At 40.7% G+C, this 23,725-nt stretch overlaps 1 protein-coding gene across 2 annotated transcripts in view; it reads right to left on the reverse strand.

Moving 5' to 3' along the window:
* Positions 1-23,725, reverse strand: part of DNAH11 (dynein axonemal heavy chain 11) — a 369,573-nt gene that overhangs the window by 181,719 nt on the left and 164,129 nt on the right. For both annotated transcript variants that reach the window (XM_086397406.1, XM_086397407.1), the window contains exons 43-45: positions 12,734-12,884; positions 8,959-9,090; positions 1,184-1,357 (exon numbers count right to left, since the gene is read on the reverse strand). In XM_086397406.1, coding sequence (XP_086253532.1) covers positions 1,184-1,357; positions 8,959-9,090; positions 12,734-12,884 — 457 coding nt within the window. The remainder of the gene's footprint in view (positions 1-1,183; positions 1,358-8,958; positions 9,091-12,733; positions 12,885-23,725) is intronic.

Genomic DNA, 23,725 nt, shown 5'->3' on the forward strand with positions numbered 1-23,725 from the left:
GATGGTGTCCAGGGAATGTGTGTACACACAGAAAGGATCATAGGGGGCCACAGCAAGAGGAGACCATCTGCAAGCCAAGGACAGAGGCCGCAGGGAAAACCAAATCTTAGCCTGAGAAAAATGCATCTCTGACGTTTAAGCCACTCATTCTATGGCAGTTTGTTAGGGTGTCTTAAGCATGCTGATACAAGCAGAGTGGGCCCCAAATTCAAAGTGACTGGTAGAAAGGAAAGTGTGAATACACAGAATACACTTGGGAAAATGCCATCATATATGTGAGTGACTAATGCCGCCTCAAAGCAAGGACACCAAGACCGCCAGTGAACCTCCAGAATCTAGGAGATTCCTCAGAAGGAACCAACCCTGTTAACACCTCTATTTTCAGCTTCTAGCCTCCAAAACTGTGAGACAACACATTTCTGTTGTTGAAGCCACCACGTCTGTGGTTACTTTGTTACTTCAGTTCCAGGAAACGCATACATTGAATTTTCTTTTATTTCACAATAACTGCCTCCTAATTAGCGTGGCAATCACTTACATGCATTTTATAGGGCACGGCTTGAAATAATAAGTTCCAAAGCCAATCAATATGAGGTAATTTTGAGAAAGAAATATAATGAAAAGCAAAACAGACTGAAGAAGAATTAGAAAATGGTTAAAAGATAATTTGATATATAAAAATGTAGGACAATTTATAAAAAGAAACAGTTAAAAAAACAATAAAGATTCATTTAGATTTGTGACTTGCCTTGTGAAATTGAGATATACATCTTTGACTAGGAAGATGAAACATTCATTTTATGGCTTCAGGGGTAAGGCAAAGAAGTTCTATGTGAAAAGTACTGCTTAAGAAATGTAAAGTAAGGTCAGAAGTAAGACTCACCGAACCTCACTGAACTAATAAAAACATGCCTTCAATTTTTATAAAATCATACAATTTCTAGGAAAATCTAAAGAAAGCTGTTACCACAGAATTAAGTTGAAATAAAAAAAGAAACTGTAGAAATATAACCATGTTCCTAGCCGTTCCTATAACAGATTCTTCTTTCCAAGGAAATATGCTATATGCTGACCATACCAACAGGAAACCATCCATCAGGCAGGAAAAGGAAGACAGCGTAAAAACAAACGAGGCTCAAGCCAGCAACATGTGGTTGAAGATCACGGTGTTCCCCACACCTACCTGCAAAGGTATTTCTGGATCCATAGTAAATTGGGGGATTTTATCAGCCCAAGGCAAAAACTTCTTACTTTTGTGGTCCAGATAATAATCAAAAATTGTTCCCTGGGATGGAAACTTCACTGCTTTCATCTCTTTATGCCACCACTGACTGAATTCAGCTTGACAACCAGAAAGCTAAGGAGAACAAGAGAAATTCTTATTGCAGACTTACAGGTAATTCTGAACACATACAAAGCCACCGCAGCTGATCACACAGTGTTTTCAGCGAACACTTCAGAATTACAAACAGGACTGAGTAACTGACAAAAGAAAAATAAATAACTAGAAGGAAGTTATAATAAGTGACAATACCACTGAGGCTGAAAGCTATAACTGCCGTACGTCCATCAGGTACAAATTTTCGGCAGTAATTATTAACTTAAAAAGCAAGGTAAGTTTAGGTGAACCTTAGATGACTCTGACGTTATTCAGTTTGATAACAAGCTATCATGCAGGTCACCCTGCTAAGACAGTGGTTAGCAAACACTAGCGTTTATTTCTACCAATGTCTCCCTCAGTTGATAGCAAAATGGGGAAAGTAGGAACAAACGAATACTTCAAAAAATTAGTAACATTATTGACTCAGACACTGTTCTTTATTTGAGCTTATAGCCTTCGTAGAACTTTCGGTGTTAAAAATATCCCTTCCTTTATAAAGCTGTGGTGATAATAAATGGTCATTTAAAAATAAATGCCCTTATTTAGAAAAACAAACAGTTGGTAACCCTATTTCATTCCTTCAAATCATTAATGAAATTTTGTTGGTCTTTGAAATTTGAAATCTGAGAAGCTCTGCCATGAGGGAAGGGAAAGAACGGATTTGGTTTTCAACTCAGCAGTTGAGCTGAAACTCCACAGATTCCTGTCCCGTAAGAGAATCTTCCAGAAAAGATAATGGAGTAGGAAACAGGTTCTCCTTGCTAGAAGGCGCTTGTTTTTATGATGGCAGGTACAAGCCCTTTGCTGCTAGATTAGCGGTTAGAAAGTGGAGACGGGGAAATTCCAACTGTGTGCTAGCAACTAACAGCCCCTCCTGCACCTACGGGATGACCAGACAAAGCTTCGGAGCTCTCTAAATACACTGTGTGTGTTCACCACATTCACCAACCTTACATGTATCTAAAACTTCAACTCCCATTTTGCCCCAGGGAAATTCAAGTTACTTTTACCTTGGTGTCCTTATGTCCATGGACTATGGCCCACTTTCTGTGTGAGACTGATCAGACACATGAGTAGAGATAGATAGGATGGCTGGAGGGTAGGAGGGTGTGGTTAGGGCTGAGAGGCATGGTCAGCCTTAGCAGGGAGAGCTGATCCCACCAACCTTCCCAACAAGCGGAGCTCACATTCCTATAGACCACTACTTACATATTTAGTTATCTTCAGATTGGCATCACAGGATTTTTTCTTTTTAATCATCCTACCGAAGTTGTTCAGAAACCAAGTTCATTCAAAAAAATATTCCTTATTTGCTACCATTCTTTGTAGGAAGGATGCACATGAGATTTCTACTTTACAATAAAATTTGCTTCACCTAACCACTATGTCAGCAGAGTCATTTTGATGACAAGTCTTCGATCATTCATTCACTCACTAAAATGCATTTGTTCCCGTACTGGGGAAGAAAACAAACAGGGTTTCTGCCCTCACAGAACTTATGGGGGAAATGAAGGGGAAGTATGGTGGAAGCAGAGGTGAAGTCTATGAACACAGAAATAAATACACTGGTATCTTGAAAGCCAACTTTGCTGGAAGTGAGAGAAATGAGGGCATCTATTTTAACTGGATGTACAGGGAATCAACTCTGAGAACAGGCACCAATTAGGGAGCAGAACATTCCAGGAAGAAGTCAACAAGTACAAAGATCTTATCACAGGAAAGAACCTGCATTCCAGAAACTGGCCAGTGCAGCTGGAGGGGAGGGAGCGGCTGAGGAAGAAGTAGGGAGAGACAGGCTGGGCCAAAGCCAAAGGCCTTGTAAATGAAATTCTAAAATTGTATCTTAAAAGCAACAGGAATCCATTAAAGTGTTGTAAATTCTGGAGTGTATCATATAATCCAATTTACATTAAAGAAACCACTCTGGCTGCTGAGTGCATAATGGATGATGGGGCAAGTACAGAAGCAGAAAGACCAGTGAGGAGATTACTTCAGAAGTCAAGTGGGGAATGATAGCAGCTGTTTACAGGAGGCTCAGGGAGGGATGACGGGGACCAATTTTGGAAGGTGTCTGCAACAGCCGGGGTTAAGAACACAGGTCTGAGTCAGTCAGCTGCAGTCTGAACTTGCCTCAGACATAAGCTAGCCACGTGTCTCCAAGGAGGCCAACTTATCTAAGTTTGAGTTCCTTTTTTGTAAAAGAAGAATAGCTATAACTATACAGACAGGATAATTTTTTTTTTTTAAGATTCAATAAGCTAGCCTATTAGAAACCCTAAACTCTTTCCCTGACATATATTCATAGAAGGCACCCAAATCTGATGACTAAATGGCTATTCCTAAGACTGTTTCTTGGATCTGCTTCATTCATGTTTCCAGCTTCATAATCTCTCTTTTGAATGCTGTGTAGTTAAAGCAGTTTTGAAAATTTAAAGATGATGATGTCGAATACTAATTGGGGAGAGTGTCTGGGACAGGAAGGGGACCACGTGATGCTCAGCTCCTGGTCTGACTAGCTGGCTTGGAAGGCTGCCAAGTCTGGAAATTGCAAAGATGAAAAGAGGGTCAAGTTGGGAGGAAGGTGAGCCGTCATGATGAGGAACAGAAAAATCTCAGCTGTCAACATCCTTCTCATGCCATTTTACTTGGTTGTACAGCCCTGGAAAAGGAAACACTCTGTGGAGAACATTGGAAAAAAGACAAAGTCATGAGGTTTTGGGGTAGACAGGAATACTCTGCATGTGGCCTCCATGGAGAGGAATCCATATGTGTAAATTCTGCCTTTGAGATAAACCATGTGAAGCCACACAACACTCTTAACTCGGGCAAGAAAGGCTATTATTCTTTAGAAAAAGCACTTGGAGATAACTGAAGAAATGTGGGTTCTGAGAAGGGTCAAAATGAGACTTAGGAGGCCAAGTAAATGCCAAATTCATTTACAGATATAAAGTACAGTAACTTAGTGACAAGTCGCAGAACTGGCCCACAGGTCATAGCAACCATGGATTTTAGAACCTATTGTGACTAAACAAACAAATTTGGGTTACTCTTGGCTGTAATACCTTCCAATTTTAATTCCCAAACATAGTCCACTGGAGAAGGGAATGGCAAACCACTTCAGCATTCTTACCTTGAGAGCCCCATGAACAGCAAGAAAATGCAAAAAGATAGGACACTGAAAGATGAATTCCCCAGGCTGGTAGGTGTTCAACATGCTACTGGAGAAGAGCGGAAAAACAGCTCCAGAAGAAATGAAGAGGCAGAGGCAAAAGGGAAACATTGCCCAGTTGTGGATGTGACTGGAGGTGAAAGTAAAATATTGTAAAGAACAATACTGCATAGGAACCTGGAATGTTAGGTCCACGAATCAAGGTAAATTGGAAGTAGCCAAACAGCAGATGGCAAGAGTGAACATTGACATTTTAGGAATCAGTGAAATAAAATGGACAGGAATGGGTGAATTTAATTCAGATGACCACTGAATCTACTACTGTGGACAGAATCCCTTAAAAGAAATGGAGTAGCCCTCATAGTCAACAAAATGGTCCAAAATGTGATCTCAAAAATGACAGAATAATCTCGGTTTGTTTCCAAGGCAAACCATTCAACATCACAGTAATCCAAGTCTATGCCCCGGCCAGTAATGCTGAAGAAGATGAAGTTGAACGATTCTCTGAAGATCTACAAGACCTTCTAGAACTAACTGTAAAAAAAAAAAAACAGGCAAGTTTAGCCTTGGAGTACAAAATGAAGCAGGGCAAAGGCTAACAGAGTTTTGCCAAGAGAACGCACTGGTCACAGCAAACACTCTCTTCCAACAACACAAGGGATGCCTCTACCATGGACATCACCAGATGGTCAATACTGAAATCAGATTGATTATATTCTTTGTAGCCGAACATGGAGACGCTCTACACAGTCAGCAAAAACAAGACCGGGAGCTGACTGTGGCTCAGATCATGAACTCCTTATTGCCAAATTCAGACCACTAGGCCATTCAGGTATGACCTAAACCAAATCCCTTATGATTATACAGTGGAAGTGACAAATATTTTCAAGGGATTCGATCTTACAAAGAGTGCCTGAAGAACTATGCATGGAGGTTCATAACACTGAACAGGAGGCGATGATCAAAACCATCCCCAAGAAAAAGAAATGCAAAAAGGCAAGATGGTTGTCCGAGGAGACCTGACAAATAGCTGAGAAAAGAAGAGAAGCAAAAGGCAACGGAAAAAAGGCAAGATGTACCCATGTGAATGCAGAGTTCCAAAGAACAGCAAGGACAGATAAGAAAGCCTTCCTCAGGGATCAGTGCAAAGAAATAGAGGAAAACAACAGAATGGAAAAGACCAGAGATGTCTTTAAGAAAATTAGAGACACCAAGGCAAAATTTCATGTGAAGATGGGCACAATAAAGGACAGAAACAGTATGGACGTAACAGAAGCAGAAGACATTAGGAAGAGGTGGCAAGAATACACAGAAGAACTGTACAAAAAAGGTCTTACAGACCTGGATAACCACAGTGGTGTGGTTACTCACCTAGAGCCAGATATCCTGGAGCATGAAGTCAAGTGGGCCTTAGGAAGCTTCACTATGAACAAAGTTAGTGGAGGTGATAGAATTCCAGGTGAGCTATTTTAAATTCTAAAAGATGATGCTGTTATAGTGCTGCCCTCAATATATCAGCACGTTTGGAAAAGCCAGCAGTGGCCACAGGATTGGAAAAGGTCAGTCTGCATTCCAATCACAAAGAAGGACAATGACAAAGAATGTTCAAACGATCATACAATTGCACTCACTTCACATGCTAGCAAAGTAATGCTCAAAACCCTACAACAGCTAGGCTTCAACAGTATGCGAACCGAGAACTTCCAGATGTACAAGCTGGATTTAAAAAAGGCAGAGGAACCAGAAATTAAATTGCCAACATCTGTTGGATCATTAGAAAAAGCAAGGGAATTTCAGCAAAACATCTACTTCTGCTTCATTGACTATGCTAAAGCCTTTGACTGTGTGGATCACAACAACTGTGGAACATTCTTATGGGAATACCAGACCACCATATCTACCTCCTTAGAAACCTGTACGCAGCTCAAGAAGCATAGAACAATAGACTGGTTCAAAATTGGGAAAAGAGTACGTCAAGGCTGTATATCATCACCCTGATTATTTAACTTATATGCAGAGCACATCATGCAAAATGCTGGGCTGGATGAAGCACAAGCTGGAATCAAGATTTCTGGGAGAAATATCAATAATCTCAGATATGCGGATGACATCATCCTTATGATGTCTGTTTATGACATCCTTATGATGTCATCCATCTGTTTCTTTTCAGAAAGCAAAGAAGAACTAAAGAGTCTATTGATGAAGGTGAAAGAGGAGAGTGAAAAAGCTGGCTAAAACTCAACATTCAAAAAGCTAAGATCATGGCCTCCAGTCCCATCACTTCATGGCAAACAGATGGGGAAAAAATGAAACCGTGACAAACTTTATTTTCTTGTCCTCCACAATCACTGTGAATGGTGGCTGCAGCCATAACAGACATTTGCTCCTTGCAATAAAAGCTATGAACAACCAAGACAGCATATTAAAAAGCAGAGACATTACTTTGCCTACAAAGGTCATCTTTAGTCAAAGCTATAGTTTTTCCAGTGGTCACGTATGGATGTGACAGTTGGACCATAAAGAAGACGAAGAGCCAAAGAATGGATTCTTTTGAACTCTGGTGCTAGAGAAGACTCTTGAGAGTTCCTTGGACAACAAGGAGATCCAACCAGTCAATCCCAAAGGAAATCAACTCTGAATATTCATTGGAGGGACTGATGCTGAAGCTGAAACTCCAATACTTTGGCCACCTGATGGGATATGTTAACTCATTGGAAAAGACCCTGATGCTGGGAAAGACTGAAGGCAGGAGAAGCAGGCGGTAACAGCTGATGAGATGGTTGCATGGCATCTCCGACTCAATGGACCTGAGTTTAAGCAGACTCTGGGAGGTGGTAAAGGAGAGGGAGGCCTGGCATGCTGCAGTCCATGGGGTAGCAAAGAGTCAAATGACTGAGTAACTGAACAACAACAATACTTATATGTGGAAATATTTTAGGGAAGCCTGGAAGACTTATGCCGTCTATTTTTAATTCAAAGATTCAGGGGTGCCCATAGAAGCACTTATGGCCCTGAGAGATCCTGAGGCACTACAGATAGCCCTTGGAGACAGACATACATGAGTGGGAATCCAGATATTGTCATCGGCTGTCAGTTAAGTTACTTTGCCTGAGTTTTACTTTACCTGCATAGTGATGATACCTTGAATTACTGTAAAGATAACAGGAGAAAATCTATTCACAGACATGCAAAGAAGGGATTAGATATGTAAATTTCTAAAGGCGAAAAACTCCTACTTTGTACTTTGACAAGTCTAAGCAATTTGTGTGTGTGTGTGTGTGTGTTGGCATGCGCACATGTGTCTATGCAAGTTCTTAAGTGTTTACCGAAAAGAAATCAGAAGTCACAGACCATGCTAGGAATGTTGTATAGGCGTGATAGCCTCGTTTTAGGCCAAAGGAAAGGACAGCGGAAAGGAAGCAGCCTGGGGTTGATTATAGCTCATGAGGACCACCCTAGGAATGTGTGAGACTAGGCAGAAGTAAGAGGAGTAGAGATCTGGAAACCAATGAGCAGGCTATTATGTGCTATGGATTGAACTGTCTCCTCACCAAAATCACATGCTGCAGCCTTAATCCCCAATGTGGTAGTATTTGGAGATGGGCCCTTTGGGAGGTATTTATATTGAGATGAGGGCCTGAGGGTGGGTCCCTCAGGTTGGGATTAGTGCCTTTACACAAAGAGACTCAAGAAAGCATTTTATCTTTCTTTCTGCCTTGTGAAGACACAGAAAAAGGCATCTGTCTGCAAGGCACGAAGAAGGTCCTCACCAGAACTTGACCATGCTGGCATCTTGACCTTGCACTTGTAGCCTCCAGAACTGAGGGAAAGTAAATTTCTGCTGTTTAAGACACCCAGAGCATGATATTTTGTTACAGCAGCCTGAGCCAAAACAATGTGATAGCTCAGAGCAAGCTAAAGCTGATACACTCCTGAATTAAGGCTGTAGGGATACAGACAAGGGGACAGACGTGACAGCTACTTTCTATCTGAAAGGAGCTGATGCCCACAGGATGTAGATGGAAGAATGATGTCTCTCAGGTTTTTAACCAGAGCAACTGGGAGAAATGTATCACTGAGGAAAAGGGGTAAGAGGAAGAGCACAGAGAGGTGAGGGGCAGATGCAGCACCCTGTCTCGGGCACACTGGGACACTGCTGCTGTTGACCTGGAACCTTGGGGCTCCGAAGAGAGGTCTGGTGGAAGACTATGGACCTGCCTTGTCAGCCGAGGAAAGCACCGCCAGCCTCAATGAGCTTGCCTGACAATGCACAAGCTTAGGAGTGAATAGGGCTAGTAGGTAGCTTTATGATACTTACATACCCCAAAACCCCCAAACCCACAGGGATAACATATAATAATATTTTTCTCCAAATAAAACTAGTTCTGTAAACTATTTCTACACATACCTGATCTTGTAGCAGAGTGCCTCCGAACGCCCAGATACAAGCAAAGACAAAGTAGACCTCATAAACTTCCTTTGGGCTGTCAGAAGGTACATTTTCAGGAGTCAATAAACACTCCAGAAGAGTACAAATAGTCTAAAGAAAAAGAAAAAGCCATTCTTTCAGGGCAACAATTTTTTTTTTTTAATAACCAGTGAAGAAAATTCATAGGACTTAGGAATAAATCCTCTGTACCCTTAAGAGATGTTATGATTTTCCCCAGCTCTGTAATGTGCTATCCTGGGAGATGCATAAATGACTGCCTTGGGTTTCTGAGTTGGCAGTGGAATCCCTTGGCCACTTTCAACCAGACGTATCTTCTATGTAACAACAAACTATCAAAAAAAACCCCTATTATCATAAATTCTCCAATTAATAATCACTAAAATAAAGAGAAATACACATTAAAAAAAAACAAGGGGGATACAGCTGTGCTGTCTTTTTTTAATAAGTAGTGAGTCCTTCTATACGCAGGACTCTATAACCCACTTTCTCACTTAAAAACAAAGTAAAGGCGTTTTTCTCTCCAGCACGTGTTGCCCTACAACATCACTGGGAACGAAGGCACGAGGTGGAAGGGATGTGTGACTACTGCCCTCGAGTAGACATTTAGATAACTCACTTTCCCTTCATTCTCTGGCAGCTGTTTCCCCCACCTGTTGTCATAAATTTAGAAAGTCAGACTGGCTGCCCTTAGCTTGTGGCATTTTTTGGACGTGAGACTACATCTAACTCTGGAAGAAATGCTATTCAGGAACTTGCTCTTCAGATCCTCCGTGTGAAAGGGCTCCATTGGTCTGAAATTCCCTCCATGTCCAGGGCAATGAGGTCAGTAACAAAGGGAACACGGCTGCGGCTAAGGCCTTTCTCATGTGAAATAATAACCATAACGAACACGCTTTTTAGCTCGCACAAAAATGGTTGTCATGAACTAGTGCTGTCACAGACCCTCAAAACTCAGGAGACCCTTCCCCCAGCTTTCGGAGGCAGTGGTAGATGTTTATCAATATCATGCACACAGCACGGAAAGCTGTAACAAGGCAAGTGACGTGTGTGTGTCTCCCTCCCAATCCTGAGAGGCAGGGAAAATGGTAATATGGAAAATTGGTCCTGGCATAAGTTGGAAGTGTTTTTGAAAATTTAATTAGTTGAGCACCTGTCACATTTTCATTAGGAAAAAAAAAACTTTATTGGAGGACAGTTGCTTTACAGCCTGTCATTTTCTCAATCTCTCTCTTGATTTCCATTATTTTATATTGTGCTGTGCTTGCTACTTTAAAACAATCTTCTAATCAAATAAAATTCACCAATTTGTTGTCAAGAAAAATCATGTAAAACCCTGAGACTTTGCTATTCCTGAGTAGAAGCCATGTTGGTCTAAGCAACTGTTAAAATCAAAATGAAAAAGACTAAAAGGTGTCAAAATGATGTCATCCACTGACCTCAACGTGCTAAGAACTCGTACGAGTTTTCTATTTTCTCCCAAACACAGTACTTGGAAAACATTTTAAGCTCTGCACCAGCAATTAATATAATCACACCTTGGTGTATATTCTGAAAGAGTTAAAACACCTTAACAAATGCAAAGCAAGAAAGTTTCGTATACTGGAAAACATAGTACATTAATTTCTTAAAGTGGCCTTTTAAAAGAATGAAATGATACCATTTACAGCTACATGGATGGACCTAGAGATTATTGTACTAAGTGAAGTTAGACAAAGAAAGGCACATATACGGCATCACTTACATGTGGAATCTAAAGTATGAGACACATGAACTTATCTATGAAGTGGAGACAGATTCATGGGCTTAGGGGACAGACTTGTGGTGGCCAAAGAGGGGGCGCAGTGGGAGGGATAGACTGGAGTTCAGGATTAGCAGATGCAAGCTGGTATATGTAGAATGGATGAACAACAAGGTCCTAATGTATAGCACAGGGTGTGTGTGTATGTGTTAATTGCTCAGTCATGTTTGACTCTTTGAGACCCCATGGACTGTAGCCTGCCAGACTCCTCTGTTCATGGAATTCTCCAGGCAAGAATACTGGGGTGGGTTGCCATTTCCTTCTCCAGGGGATCTTCCTAACCTGGGGATCGAACCTGGGTCCCCTGCATTGCACACAGATTCTTTACCACCTGAGCCACCAGGGAAACCCCGCCAGGCTCCTCTGTCCATGGGCATTCTCCAGGCAAGAACACTGGAGTGGGTTGCCATGCCCTCCTCAACTCAATTACAGTAAAATTAATCTCTCTAAGCAAGTCTCTTGTACACTCATTTTTGTCTTTATTTTTTTCCCTTACAAGCAGTCACAGCAAAGAGATGACTTTATGCAATAGCAGCCAGAAAGGAGTTAAGGATAAAACGCCATTTCTGAATACTACAGAAAAAGGAAGTGAGAGCAAAAATCATATTAATTCCTACTGACCTATTTTCACACTACTCTTAAATGAAAAAGTTCACACCACAGAGAAACACAAATATATAAGTCAACTTGAGAAAGAACACGATACTTGCTTTTTGCAAGTATTACACCAAAGGAAGTCTAATTAGGCTAACCACATAATTAATTCATTATGAATAAATTCAGGCCTGCTTTCAGAAATAAATTATACCTCAGATAATTACTGGTGAAGACTATCGTTTACTTAATTGGTGTGCGAATTATCCAAAAACCTGAACTTTCTCTTCTTATTATGCTTGTGACTTTCTAATTTAGCGTCAAACAAATTCTGTAGTAGTAACTTCACAGTAACAAAGTACTTCAAAACCAATTTTGCTCCTAAAGAGAAACAAATAAAGGTTTCTAATTGTAAACCTTCTGTGAAGTTTTATACTTGTAAAGGCTGGGGGATCGTTTTTCCTCACACTGACATTAAGATCACAACCTTCATTTCTGTGTGCCCTGCATTATCTTCATTTGCTGTCATGACAACGTATCATACATACTCTTCACTCTTAGCAGCTGTCTGACAATAAGGATCCGAAAAAAAAACCTATCCCTGAAATACTATGAACTCTTCATCTAGACTGGCCCGGACTTGAGGACTATTCTGGGGAGGGGGGAGTAAAGGAAGGGAGGAAAGAATGGGAGGTCTGTCAGGCCAGGATGGGTAGGGGTTGGTTCTTCAGGTGATATTCAGTAGCTTTCTCTTACTCACTGGTCAAAATCTTTTTTTTTTTTTTTTTGCCACTTGCCTTTTAATTTTAATTTTTTTCTAATTTTATTTTATTTTTAAACTTTACATAATTGTATTAGTTTTGCCAAATATCAAAATGAATCCGCCACAGGTATTGCATGAATTTATGGTTTTCAAAAAACACACTGAGCACCTTCTCTGGGCCAGCTGCTTAGGAAACAGAAAAATAAATGAAGCTGTTACAACCCTGTTCTTACTTCATGCAAATGTATTTGGGAAAAACACAATGATGCAATGATACATTTGGCGCCTACTGAGTGCTTGGCATTATGGAAATCTCTGGAGATATACAAATGATAAAAGGTGGCTCCAGGGCTCTAGTTCACAGTCTACTCAGAGAAACAGACCACAAACCCGAATGGTCAAGGCACATGACAGGCATGTGATAGAGGGCTGCCAAAAGCACAGGGGGATGTGGGGGCTGGCGGGGTGTGGGGCAACCTAATCCTTCCAGAAACCACTTCATGATTTTGAACAAGAACTTCTTTTTTGATCAAACCAAATCAGGACTACTGTGTGAAACAGAGGTACCCAAGACGAACCTGCACCAGGCTGCTCTCTGGAATTGAAGTGATGGTTTTAAAGCTTGTTCTCAGCTTTTCCAAGCAGGCAGGAACGTATTTATCAAAAAGAATCGTTAAATTGGCCTTTTCTGACTGATGCCACCTTCTGTCTATCCAACTGGCCACATACCTGAAAAAGAGCACAGAAAGGCTTTTATTGAGCACCAGGCTTGAAAAGCAGAAATTCACGTACTCAAAAGCTTCCCCCTTCAACACAGCTTGGTCCAATACTTCAGGGACATGTAGAGTGGGTTCACTCTATTTCTCAAATGGCAAATATTTTAAAATGACCCTTTATACACTTGTTTTAATGGCCACTTTTACCCAAATGAAAAGAATGTAAAAGAAACTACTAACAGCACTTAGAAACCCAACATAATAGAGGATAAGTAGGCCATTACCGAGCATTTATAAGGAAGTATACTTTGTCATTTCCTAGAGCACTGAAACTATTTTCAGAGGGTAGGCTTTATTTATGAAAACAGCTTGGGGTTTTTCTTGATTAAAATTGGCGTCGATTTTTTAGTAATGAAAAATCAGTTACAAATAAAGAGGCGAAAATTTCATAGGGACCATTTCCAAGTCCCTCCTGCTCACTGGACTGAACATAACTCTAACCTGAGAGCTGACAATGTGGTTCCTGTGTGTGTGCTCAGTTGCGTCCAACTGTCTACGGCCCCATGGACTGTAGCCCACCAGGCTCCTCTGCCCAAGGAATTTTCCAGGCAAGAATAATGCAGTGGGTGCCATTTCCTACTTAGGGGATCTTCCTGACCCAGGGATCAGACCCTCATCTTCTGCTTGGCAGACAGATTCTTTATCACGAGCATCAACTGGGAAGCCAATGAGTGGCTCTAAAATGGCATCTCACCCTTGGGTGCAGGCACATAAATCTGAAGCTTGTAAAATGTTACCACTTACCTTCATATTTCTAACATTAATAAAATAATGTTTGTCAATAAAATGAAACATGACTTAGTTGCACCCACAGTAGTCTCTGGAAAGAAACTGTATGATATGACATGAAAAATAATTGCTCAAAGAGTTCTCATCAAACAAGAAACAGTGGTCACAAATCCATGTGGCTGCCACCAGAGACAGTGCAACCAGATCAATGACAGCTATACCTTATTTTAAGCAAATCAGATTGCATATTTTTAATATCAAAAGAAATTAAGGCAAAATGATTATCTCACAAAGGCTCCCTCTGATAATCGTAGGGCTTCATGATGGGGTTTTATTAAATGTTCAACTATCTATACACTATTGCTAGATTTATGAACTATCAACTATTACAACTTTTTCAGGTCAAAGAGGAATGATTTTCAGCTGAAGTTCAGTTGCATGATGGTAACTGAAAGGTCACTTCTGGTGCTCTCTGAGTTACATCCAGTGGGTGCCACAGAAGAGTGGAATAATGGAATACGGTTGCTAGGTACTCAGAATGAAGGCCACACCTACCCCTTAGCTACTCTTTTTATTCTACACACGCTGGCAGAACTGAAGTCTCAGTATCCAGAGCTTTTTTTGGTGGGGTGCAGGGGGAATTATTTAGGGAGATGTGGCTCTGAGTCAGACTGCCCGGATCTTTATCCTTCCTTTAACTCTGTTTCCTTGGGAAGGTTAGTTAATGTCTCTGTGCCTCTAGTTTCTTAACTGGCAATGGAGATGATGATGACATGCTTTTCCTAGGGTTGCTCTGAGGAGCAAATGAGTTCTCATGTATTAAGTGCTTAGATTAATAACTGACATATAACAAATTTCCAATCAATGCTACTCATTAGCACAGAGTTGGTGTAATTGGGAGAACTGGGTTCAGATCCTGGTTTTGCCCCTCTGCGCATCTCCTAAAGGCAGCAGTGTCCTTCAGGGCAGGCAGCGCTCTGTTGGGTTTAAGAAATTCTACCCCAGCTCCCCACCTCTGTCTTTGGTCTCTGTGGCGGCAGAAGGCTGTGCAGGGCTAACTAGGAGCTGCAGCCTCAACAAAGCCACAGAGGGGGAAATGGGCTTTGCACTTAGGTAATAGCTACTTCATTAACCCTCACTGGCAGTAGCCAAAGTCTCAAAGGGAAAGCCCACCAGGCCCAAGAGTAAATGATGCTGTTGTACAAATTATGTCCACAAAAATGAAAGTGAATTCAATCAAACCAGGAGATGTGGTAAGAGTTGAAACTGATTGGAGGCAAACAAACAAAAAAAGAAACAAAATGACCTCTGCTAGCAGTCAACCACAGCATATAGCACTGGAAGTTAAGGAAAAAAAGGGTCTATATTGTTAAATGTGGACATTTGAAAGTACTATGTATAAATTACTGCTAAATTTAGTAAACATTAAAAGGCAGCAAATTATCTTCAGCAATGGAAAAACTGAAGCTATAGATCTATGCTATTGGCAATTCCTTCCACCCTATTTTTTAAAAGATGCTGTAGATTTGAATATGGCCAAATGAAACACACTGCTACCATACAACATACAAGTAAAAACATCATATATTTATTCCTTACCTACATATGAGTTCACCCACGTCACTGCCCCTGCCTCAGGAAATAGCTGCCTTAATGCAACAGATGCCTTAATGCATCACCTTAACGCTAATGTCTAGGTCACTAACAGAATCTTTGGCTCGTGGTGCCTGCAAATCTGTTCCATATAGGCACCTGTGTTGCGCCTCCTCCTTCTCCAGAAGTCTCATAGGTACATCACTCCTATAGGAACATCACAGGAAGTCTACAGCCCTGCAGTTGAGAAACTATAAAGGCAGCCAAAGTTTTCAGGCTTCTGAAGATATTATTTATTACTCTAAGTCTGGCATTGGGATCCCATCCTACAGCACAAGAGGAATTCAGAGCTCTCTCTAGTTTGCCCCTCGTGGCAAGATTTTGGTTTTCTATCATTCATGGGGGCCTAGAAAACAGCAGAAGCTGAAAAGGACCTACAGATCAGCAGTGTACATCGATGACTTCTGAATCTGTGTGTTTACACGTACAAACAGAATCCAAAGATGAAAGGATGGGATTGTAGGGATAGAAGACTAAGATCATCCAATATGGGTGACTGAATGAGTGAGACAAAGGTAGAATATTTTCAACTAAATTATTAGAGAAATGCAAATCAGAAGTACAATGAGGTACCACCTCACACCACTCAGAATGGCCATCATTAAAAAGTCTACAAATAGCAAATGCTGGCAAGGATATGGAGAAAAGGGAATCTTTCTACATTATTGGTGGGAATGCAAATGGGCTCAACCACTATGGAAAATAATATGGAGGTTCCTCAAAAAAAACTAAAAATAGAATTGCCATATGATCCATCAATCCCACTCCTGGGCATATGTCAGGAAAAAACAAAATTTTGAAAAAAAATACACGCACCCCTATGTTCATAACAGCATGATTCACAATAGATAAGAAATGGAAACAAGCTAAAAGATCATCCACAGATGAATGGATAAAGAAGATGCAGTGTGTGAATACACACACACACACACACACACACACACACACACACACATAATGAACAGTACTTAACTGTTAAAAAAAAAAAAAAAGAAAGGAGGCCGTTTGAGGCAACATGGATGGACCTTAGAGGTTATTATACTAAGTGAAGTAAATCAGAAAGATAAAGACAAATATATGATATCACTGACATGTGGAATCTAAAATAGGACACAAGTGAACTTACCTATGAAACAGAAACAGACTCACAGACACAGAGAATGGGCTGGCTGCCAAGGGGGAAGGAGGGTGGGAGGAATGTTTGGGGTTGGCAGGTGCAAACCATTATATATCTGTGTGTGTGTGACTGAGTCACTTTGCTGTACACCTGAAACTAGCACAACACTATAAATCAACCGTACTTCAAAAAAATCAAGTTTTTAAAAGAAACATTTTCAACTAAAGTAATAGAGGGAAAAGTATGATCTGAAGCTGTGGCTCCCAAAAGTTATCTTCCAGGAATCAGACAAAATTTCAGAAATAATCCTGCCTTTTCCTATCGTTGTGCACAAGCTATGCAATACACATTTTGGTAGATCCCATTTTCAGTTATGCTTACTTTAAATAATTATAAATGAATTTAATTGTTCTCTGGTTTTCTCTGCATTTTATTCCTTTCTACTAGGAAAAATTCTCACTGATGATAATTTTTAGAAATTTACTTCTAATTTCTCTCAAGATCACAACAGATGTAGGAGTCTTTCAGTAAACTTACTCAGAACTCAGAATTAAAATAGTATTTGATTCAGCTAGTCACTTACTGATATGATTTTAAGGATGTTGTTTGACTTATCTTTAAAATGTGGACATAAAATTATGCATTTAAATAGCTCAGTGAATTTTAACAAAAAATGTTCTTAGCAGGTTAAGTAATAAGAGCAATCTATTTATTCCTCAGTTGGAACATAGTATTTCATAATCTCCTCTATCCAAAATACCAGTTTCCACATATGAATTAAGAAAATATATTTCCTAACTCTGGACACTAAAGGTTCTAGAAGCAATGACATACCAATGGCAATGAGCTCTCTAGCATGGTATCTTGGATTCTAAATACTACTCCTTAGACAACTCCTGGCTCCTTAGAGAAATGGCCGAATGGAGTGTAGGGGAAGGAAAGTCTCAGATGAGCCCCAAGCATCTGGTTCAGCTAGAAAGCAAATATAAAAGAACATGGAAGGCGTTCCTGCTGGCAAAATTTAGGACAAATTGAGCATGCAAAAGAATACTGTTGGCAATGATTCATAATCCACTAGACTAAGATAAACAAGAACCCATGAATAGAAAATGACACTCCCCAAAAAGAAAAAGGAAGGGGGAAGAGAAAAAGGAGAGAGGAAGTGAGGAAAAAGAGTAGAAAGGAAGAATAGAAATAGTTTCTTTTTTACTAAAAAAATGTCACTTAATACACAGAGACAGAAAGGTGGACCCACTTTGCAACCACTCTGCAACTATCAGTCTTTGAAATATCTGGCTTCTTCTCTTCAAAGCTCTAAACATCATGAAATAAAAAGGTGGATAGATATTCTAGATTAAAGGAGAAGACAGAGATAAGTAACTGCAATGCATGGTCCTTGTTTTGATGTTGGATTAAAAAAAAAAAAAAGCTACAGAGGAAATTCCCAGAGGCGCTGGGAAATTTTGAAAAATCACTGTTTCGATAATATTATAACAAAGATAAATTTCTTAGGTATGTTTATTGGACTTATGTTCATGCAGGGCCCACTCTAGTTCTTAGGGAGGAACTGTCAATGTCTCCAACTCATTTTCAGATAATTCAGCAAAAATAAACGTAGACAATTTATGTCTGTCTCTGCCTTTGAGAGGGAGTGTATGTACAGCCAAAGAGAAAGTAAATTGGGTAAAATTGTAAAAATTGATAACTGCAGGAAAAGACTGCATGGTTATACAATGTACTACCTACCACCTTTTTAACTTTTTAAATATTTTTCAACACTTTCAAATTAAAGAGTTGGGGGAAACTGAGACCTTAGATATTGGCTTTGGAAATTACATTAATGATTATATTGATCTCAGAGATAATTATGGATTAAATGAGTCAATACATGTAAAGCTATCATATTTTTTAATATTATGACATTAAAGTAAGGTAATAAAGTATCTGATAATATGGTGTAAAAAAATACCCCTCCCAACTGAAATAGTCACTTTTTAATAGTACACTGAAACTTTCTGGCAGTAGGAGGTAAAAATGTAAAAATATCCTGTATAGAGGATGCCCACTATTACGGATAATGACCTGGATAGACCCTTTAGTCACACAAAGGAAAATGAAAATCTACCCATTGATCTTAATTAGAACCAAACCTCCATAAAAACAGAATCTAATGGTAAAGAGGGGTTTAACTTTCTCAAGAATGCAAATCGGGTGAATCTTCTGCCATCCTATGATCTCTGACATACTAGATGAAAGTCCTTCTTTGGGGATTTAGACAGCCTCTGTTAGCACAAACTCCATATGTTACTGAGACAACTACAGAGACCTTGGGAACCGTGAGATTTACTACTGAAATCAGACCACACCAGTGGGGGTGAGGGGTCTCATGAATGAAATGGGGTACCAGGACCACCTCTGCTCTCTGCATGGGAAGGTCAAGGGACACTGGAGATTCTCCTTCATCCAGTCCCCAATCAACAGAAATGGCCTAGGAGCCAGTCAAAATCCTAGCTGGAGAAAGCAGCTGTTAGTCCAAGAAGAACTCTCCATCTTAGACTTTAAAAAATCAGTTCTTCCCCTAGCTTCACAGAAACCTGAGTATGGCTCTACTTGACTGTTGAGTTAGAGGATGAGACTTTCAGTAAACAAATCAGGACACAGAAAAGTAGCCTGGAGAAGTGCATGAGTCAGAAGTCTGGCAGGGAACAGAAGTCATCCTTGAATCAGGATAATAGAGAAGGATCAATAAAAGGACTATTGGGAAAGGAAAGGGCTACCAGAACCTGGAAGTAAAGAATCTCATGGAGAGATTTAAGAGGAGTTTCTCAGGTTGCTCAGTGGGTAAAGAATCTGCCTGCAATGCAGGAGATGCAGGAGACACTGGTTCCATCCCTGGGTTGGGAAGATCCCCTGCAGGAAGGCATAGCAACCCACTCTAATATTCTTGCCTAGAGGATCCCATGGACTGAGGGCCTGGTGGGCTATAGTCTATAGGGTTGCAAAGAGTTGGACACGACGGAACACATACGCACGCTGATGAAGGACAGTCATCCTGTTGTAGTCCTATGGGGAGGGAGCGGGAGGAATGAAGAGATCTCACTCTCCTTTCTCCCTCTCATTTCCTGTCAGTGCTCCCCATTGGTCAAACCAACCAGAAGCCAGAGGGCAAGGAACGTACTGATGTGGTCCACACAGGACAGCCACTGGGTGCACAGAGCAGGGTGGAGGGGTAAAGAGAAGATAACTGACACAAGAAGCATACCGTCACAGCACTGTTCACGCGCAGAGCGCAGATGTTTCCACAGCACAGAGTGGGAATACGAGAGAAGGTGACAAGGGACCACCAGAATAAATGATGAAAAGTGTAAGCATCTGAAAAGTGAGCAAGTGGGCACAATAAACTTGTTCTAAATCAAAGTATCACCGCTTTGTTCACATATGCATATTATATAAATATATATACACACACATATATGCTCACTAAATGATATACTGACACCTAAGTGCTCCACGTGAGCTTTTATTATTTATTCACTTGGTCAACAAATGTATGTATTTACATGTACAAGCCATGAACAAGGCAATGTCCAACTAAAAATGACAACTGCATAAAGGTGCTAATTTATTTTAGTTAGCCTAATTAATTAGCACTAAATTTAATCACTAATATTTTCTTCAAATAGTCAAATACAATTTTAGCTTTTTTAATATCTAAGATTAATAGTTCTGTTCAGTTGCTCAGTCATGTCTGACGCTTTGTGACCCCATGGACTGCAGCATGCTGAGCTTCCCTGTCCATCACCAACTCCCGAAGCTTGCTCAAACTCATGTCCATTGAGTCAGTGATGTCATCCAACCATCTCATCCTCAGTCGTCCCCTTCTCCTCCTACCTTCAATCTTTCCCAGTATCAGGGTCTTTTCCATAGAGCTGCTGAGAAGACGACCCACAAACTGCAGAACAATTATACCAAAGAAATTCTCGCACTGTTAGGAAAGTTCTTGGACCAACAACAGATTTCCCAACCTGGGGATCCAGCAAACGGGACAGAGAATCCCCAGGGAATTTGACTTTGGAGGCCAGTGGGACTGGATTACAGAACTTCCACAGGACTAGGGAAACAACTCTTGGAGGGTAGAAATAAAACCTTGTATGCACCAGGAGCCAGGAGAAAGGACCAGTGTCCCCACAACAGACTGAGTCAGACTTGCCTGTGAGCCTTCAGGAGTCTCTGGTGGAGGTGTGGGTTAACAGTTTGGCCTCAGGCCAAACAACACAGAGGGAACACAACCCCGCCCATCAACAGAAAATTGGATTAAAGATTTACTGAGCATGGCCCAAACACCCTCTTCCAACAACACAAGAGAAGACTCTACACATGGACATCACCAGATGGTCAACACTGAAACCAGACTGATTATATTCTTTGTAGCCAAAGATGGAGAAGCTCAATACAGTCACAAAAACAAGAATGGGAACTGACTGTGGCTCAGATCATGAACTCCTTATTGCCAAATTCAGACTTAAACTGAAGAAAGTAGGGCAAACCACTAGATCATTCAAGTATGACCTAAATCAAATTCCTTACAATTATACAGTGGAAGTGAGAAAAAGATTTAAGGAACTAGAATCTGATAGAGTGCCTGATGAACTATGGATGGAGGTTCATGACACTGTACAGGAGACAGGGATCAAGACCATCCCCAAGAAAAAGAAATGCAAAAAAGCAAAATGGCTCTCTGAGGAGGCCTTACAAATAGCTGAGAAAAGAAGAGAAGTGAAAAGCAAAGCAGAAAAGGAAAGCTATACTCATTTGAATGCAGAGTTCCCAAGAATAGCAAGGAGAGATAAGAAAGTCTTCCTCAGTGATCAATGCAAAGAAATAGAGGAAAACAATAGAATGAGAAAGACTAGAGATCTCTTCAAGAAAATTAGAGATACCAAGGGATTATTTCATGCAAAGATGGGCTCAATAAAGGACAGAAATGGTATGGACCTAACAGAAGCAGAAGATATTAAGAAGAGGAAGGAAGAATACACAGAAAAACTGTACAAAAAAGATCTTCATGACCCAGATAATCATGATGGTGTGATCACTGACCTAGAGCCAGACATCCTGGAATGTGAAGTCAAGTGGGCCTTAGGAAGCATCACTAGGAACAAAGCTAGTGGAGGTGATGGAATTCCAGCTGAGCTATTTCAAATCCTAAAAGCTGATGCTGTGTGAAAGTGCTGCACTCGATATGCCAGCAAATTTGGAAAATGTAGCAGTGGCCACAGGACTGGAGAAGGTCAGTATTCATTCCCATTCCAAAGAAAGGCAATGCCAAAGAATGCTCCAACTACTGCACAATTGCACTCATCACACACACTAGTAAAGAAATGCTCAAAATCCTCCAAGCCAGGCTTCAGCAATATGTGAACTGTGGACTTCCAGATGTTCAAGCTGGATTTAGAAAAAGCAGAGGAACCAGAGTTCAAATTGCCAACATCCGCTGGATCATCAAAAAAGCAAGAGAGTTCCAGAAAAACACCTATTTCTGCTTTATTGACTATGCCAAAGCCTTTGACTGTGTGGATCACCACAAACTATGGAAAAGTCTTCAAAAGATGGAAATATCAGACGACCTGACCTGCCTCCTCAAAAATCTGTATGCAGGTCAGGAAGCAACAGTTAGAACTGGACATGGAACAACAGACTCGTTCCCATAGGAAAAGGAGTACGTCAAGGCTGTATATCGTCACCCTGTTTATTTAACTTATATGCAGAGTACATCATGAGAAGTGCTGGGCTGGATGAAGCACAAGCTGGAATCAAGACTGCTGGGAGAAATACGAATAACCTGAGATATGCAGATGACACCATCCTTATGGCAGAAAGTAAAGAAGAACTAAAGAGCCTCTTGATGAAAGTGAAAGAGGAGAGTGAAAAAGCTGGCTTAAAGCTCAACATTCAGAAAAGTAAGATCATGGCATTCGGTCCCATCACTTCATGGCAAATAGATGGGAAAACAGTAGAAACAGTGGCTGACTTTATTTTTTTGGGGGGGGGGCTCCAAAATCACTGCAGATGGTGTCTACTGCCATGAAATTAAAAGACACTTACTCCTTGGAAGGAAAGTTATGACCAACCTAGACAGCATATTAAAAAGCAGAGACGTTACTTTGCCAACAAAGGTCTATCTAGTCAAGGCTATGGTTTTTGCAGTAGTCATGTATGGATGTGAGAGTTGGACTATAAAGAAAGCTGAGTGCCGAAGAATTGATGCTTTTGAACTGTGATGTTGGAGAAGACTCTTAAGAGTCCCTTGGACTGCAAGGAGATCCAACCAGTCCACCCTAAGGAGATCAGTCTGGGTGTTCACTGGAAGAACTGATGTTGAAGCTGAAACTCCAATATTTTGGCCAACTGATGCGAAGAACTGACTCATTTGAAGACCCTGATGCTGGGAAATATTGAAGGTGGGAGGAGAAGGGGACGACAGAGGATGAAGTGGTTGAATGGTATCACCGACTCAATGGACATGAGTTTGAGTAAACTTCAGGAGTTGGTGATGGACAGGGAGGCCTGGTGTGCTGCAGTCCATGGGGTTGCAGACAGTCGGACACGACTGAGCGACTGAAGTGAACTGAACTGAGCATGGCCCTGGCCATCAGAATAAGACCCAGTTTCCCCCACAGTCAGTTTCTTCCATCAGGAAGCTTCCATAAGCCTTTTATCCTTATTCATCAGAGGGCAAACAGAAAACCACAATCACAGAAAACCAACCAAACTGATCACATGGACCACAGCCTTGTCTAACTCAATGAAACTATGAGCCATATCACAGTAATTCAACTCTATGCCCCAAACACTAATGCCAAAGAAGCTGAAGTTGAATGATTCTATGAAGAGTAATAAAAAGTTCACAAAACAACAAAAAACCCCAATAGTTAGATTAAAAAACAGGCAAAGGGCTGAAATAGTCACATCTCCACAGAAAATATACAAATGGCCAATGAATGCATGAAAAGATGTTCAACATGATTAATCATAAGAGAAACGTAAGTCAAAATTGGAATGCAATTCCACTTCACACCTATTAGGATGTTTCTATTATAAAATATGGAGAAAACCACAGGTGGTGGTGGGGTCATGCAGAAAGTGAAACTCTAGTGCACTACTGATGGGAACGTCAAATGGTGCAGCCATAGTGGAAGACAGCATAGTGGTACCTCAAAAAATCTGAAATAGACTTGCTGTATGATCTCTAGCCATTCTGCTTGTGTGGGTACATATCAAAAACAATTGAAAGC

The sequence above is a fragment of the Bos grunniens genome, chromosome 4 (genome assembly GCF_055505025.1).
Source record: "Bos grunniens cultivar Pamir isolate PY7600 chromosome 4, Bosgru_T2T1.0, whole genome shotgun sequence".
In the NCBI taxonomy this organism is placed as follows: domain Eukaryota; kingdom Metazoa; phylum Chordata; class Mammalia; order Artiodactyla; family Bovidae; genus Bos; species Bos grunniens.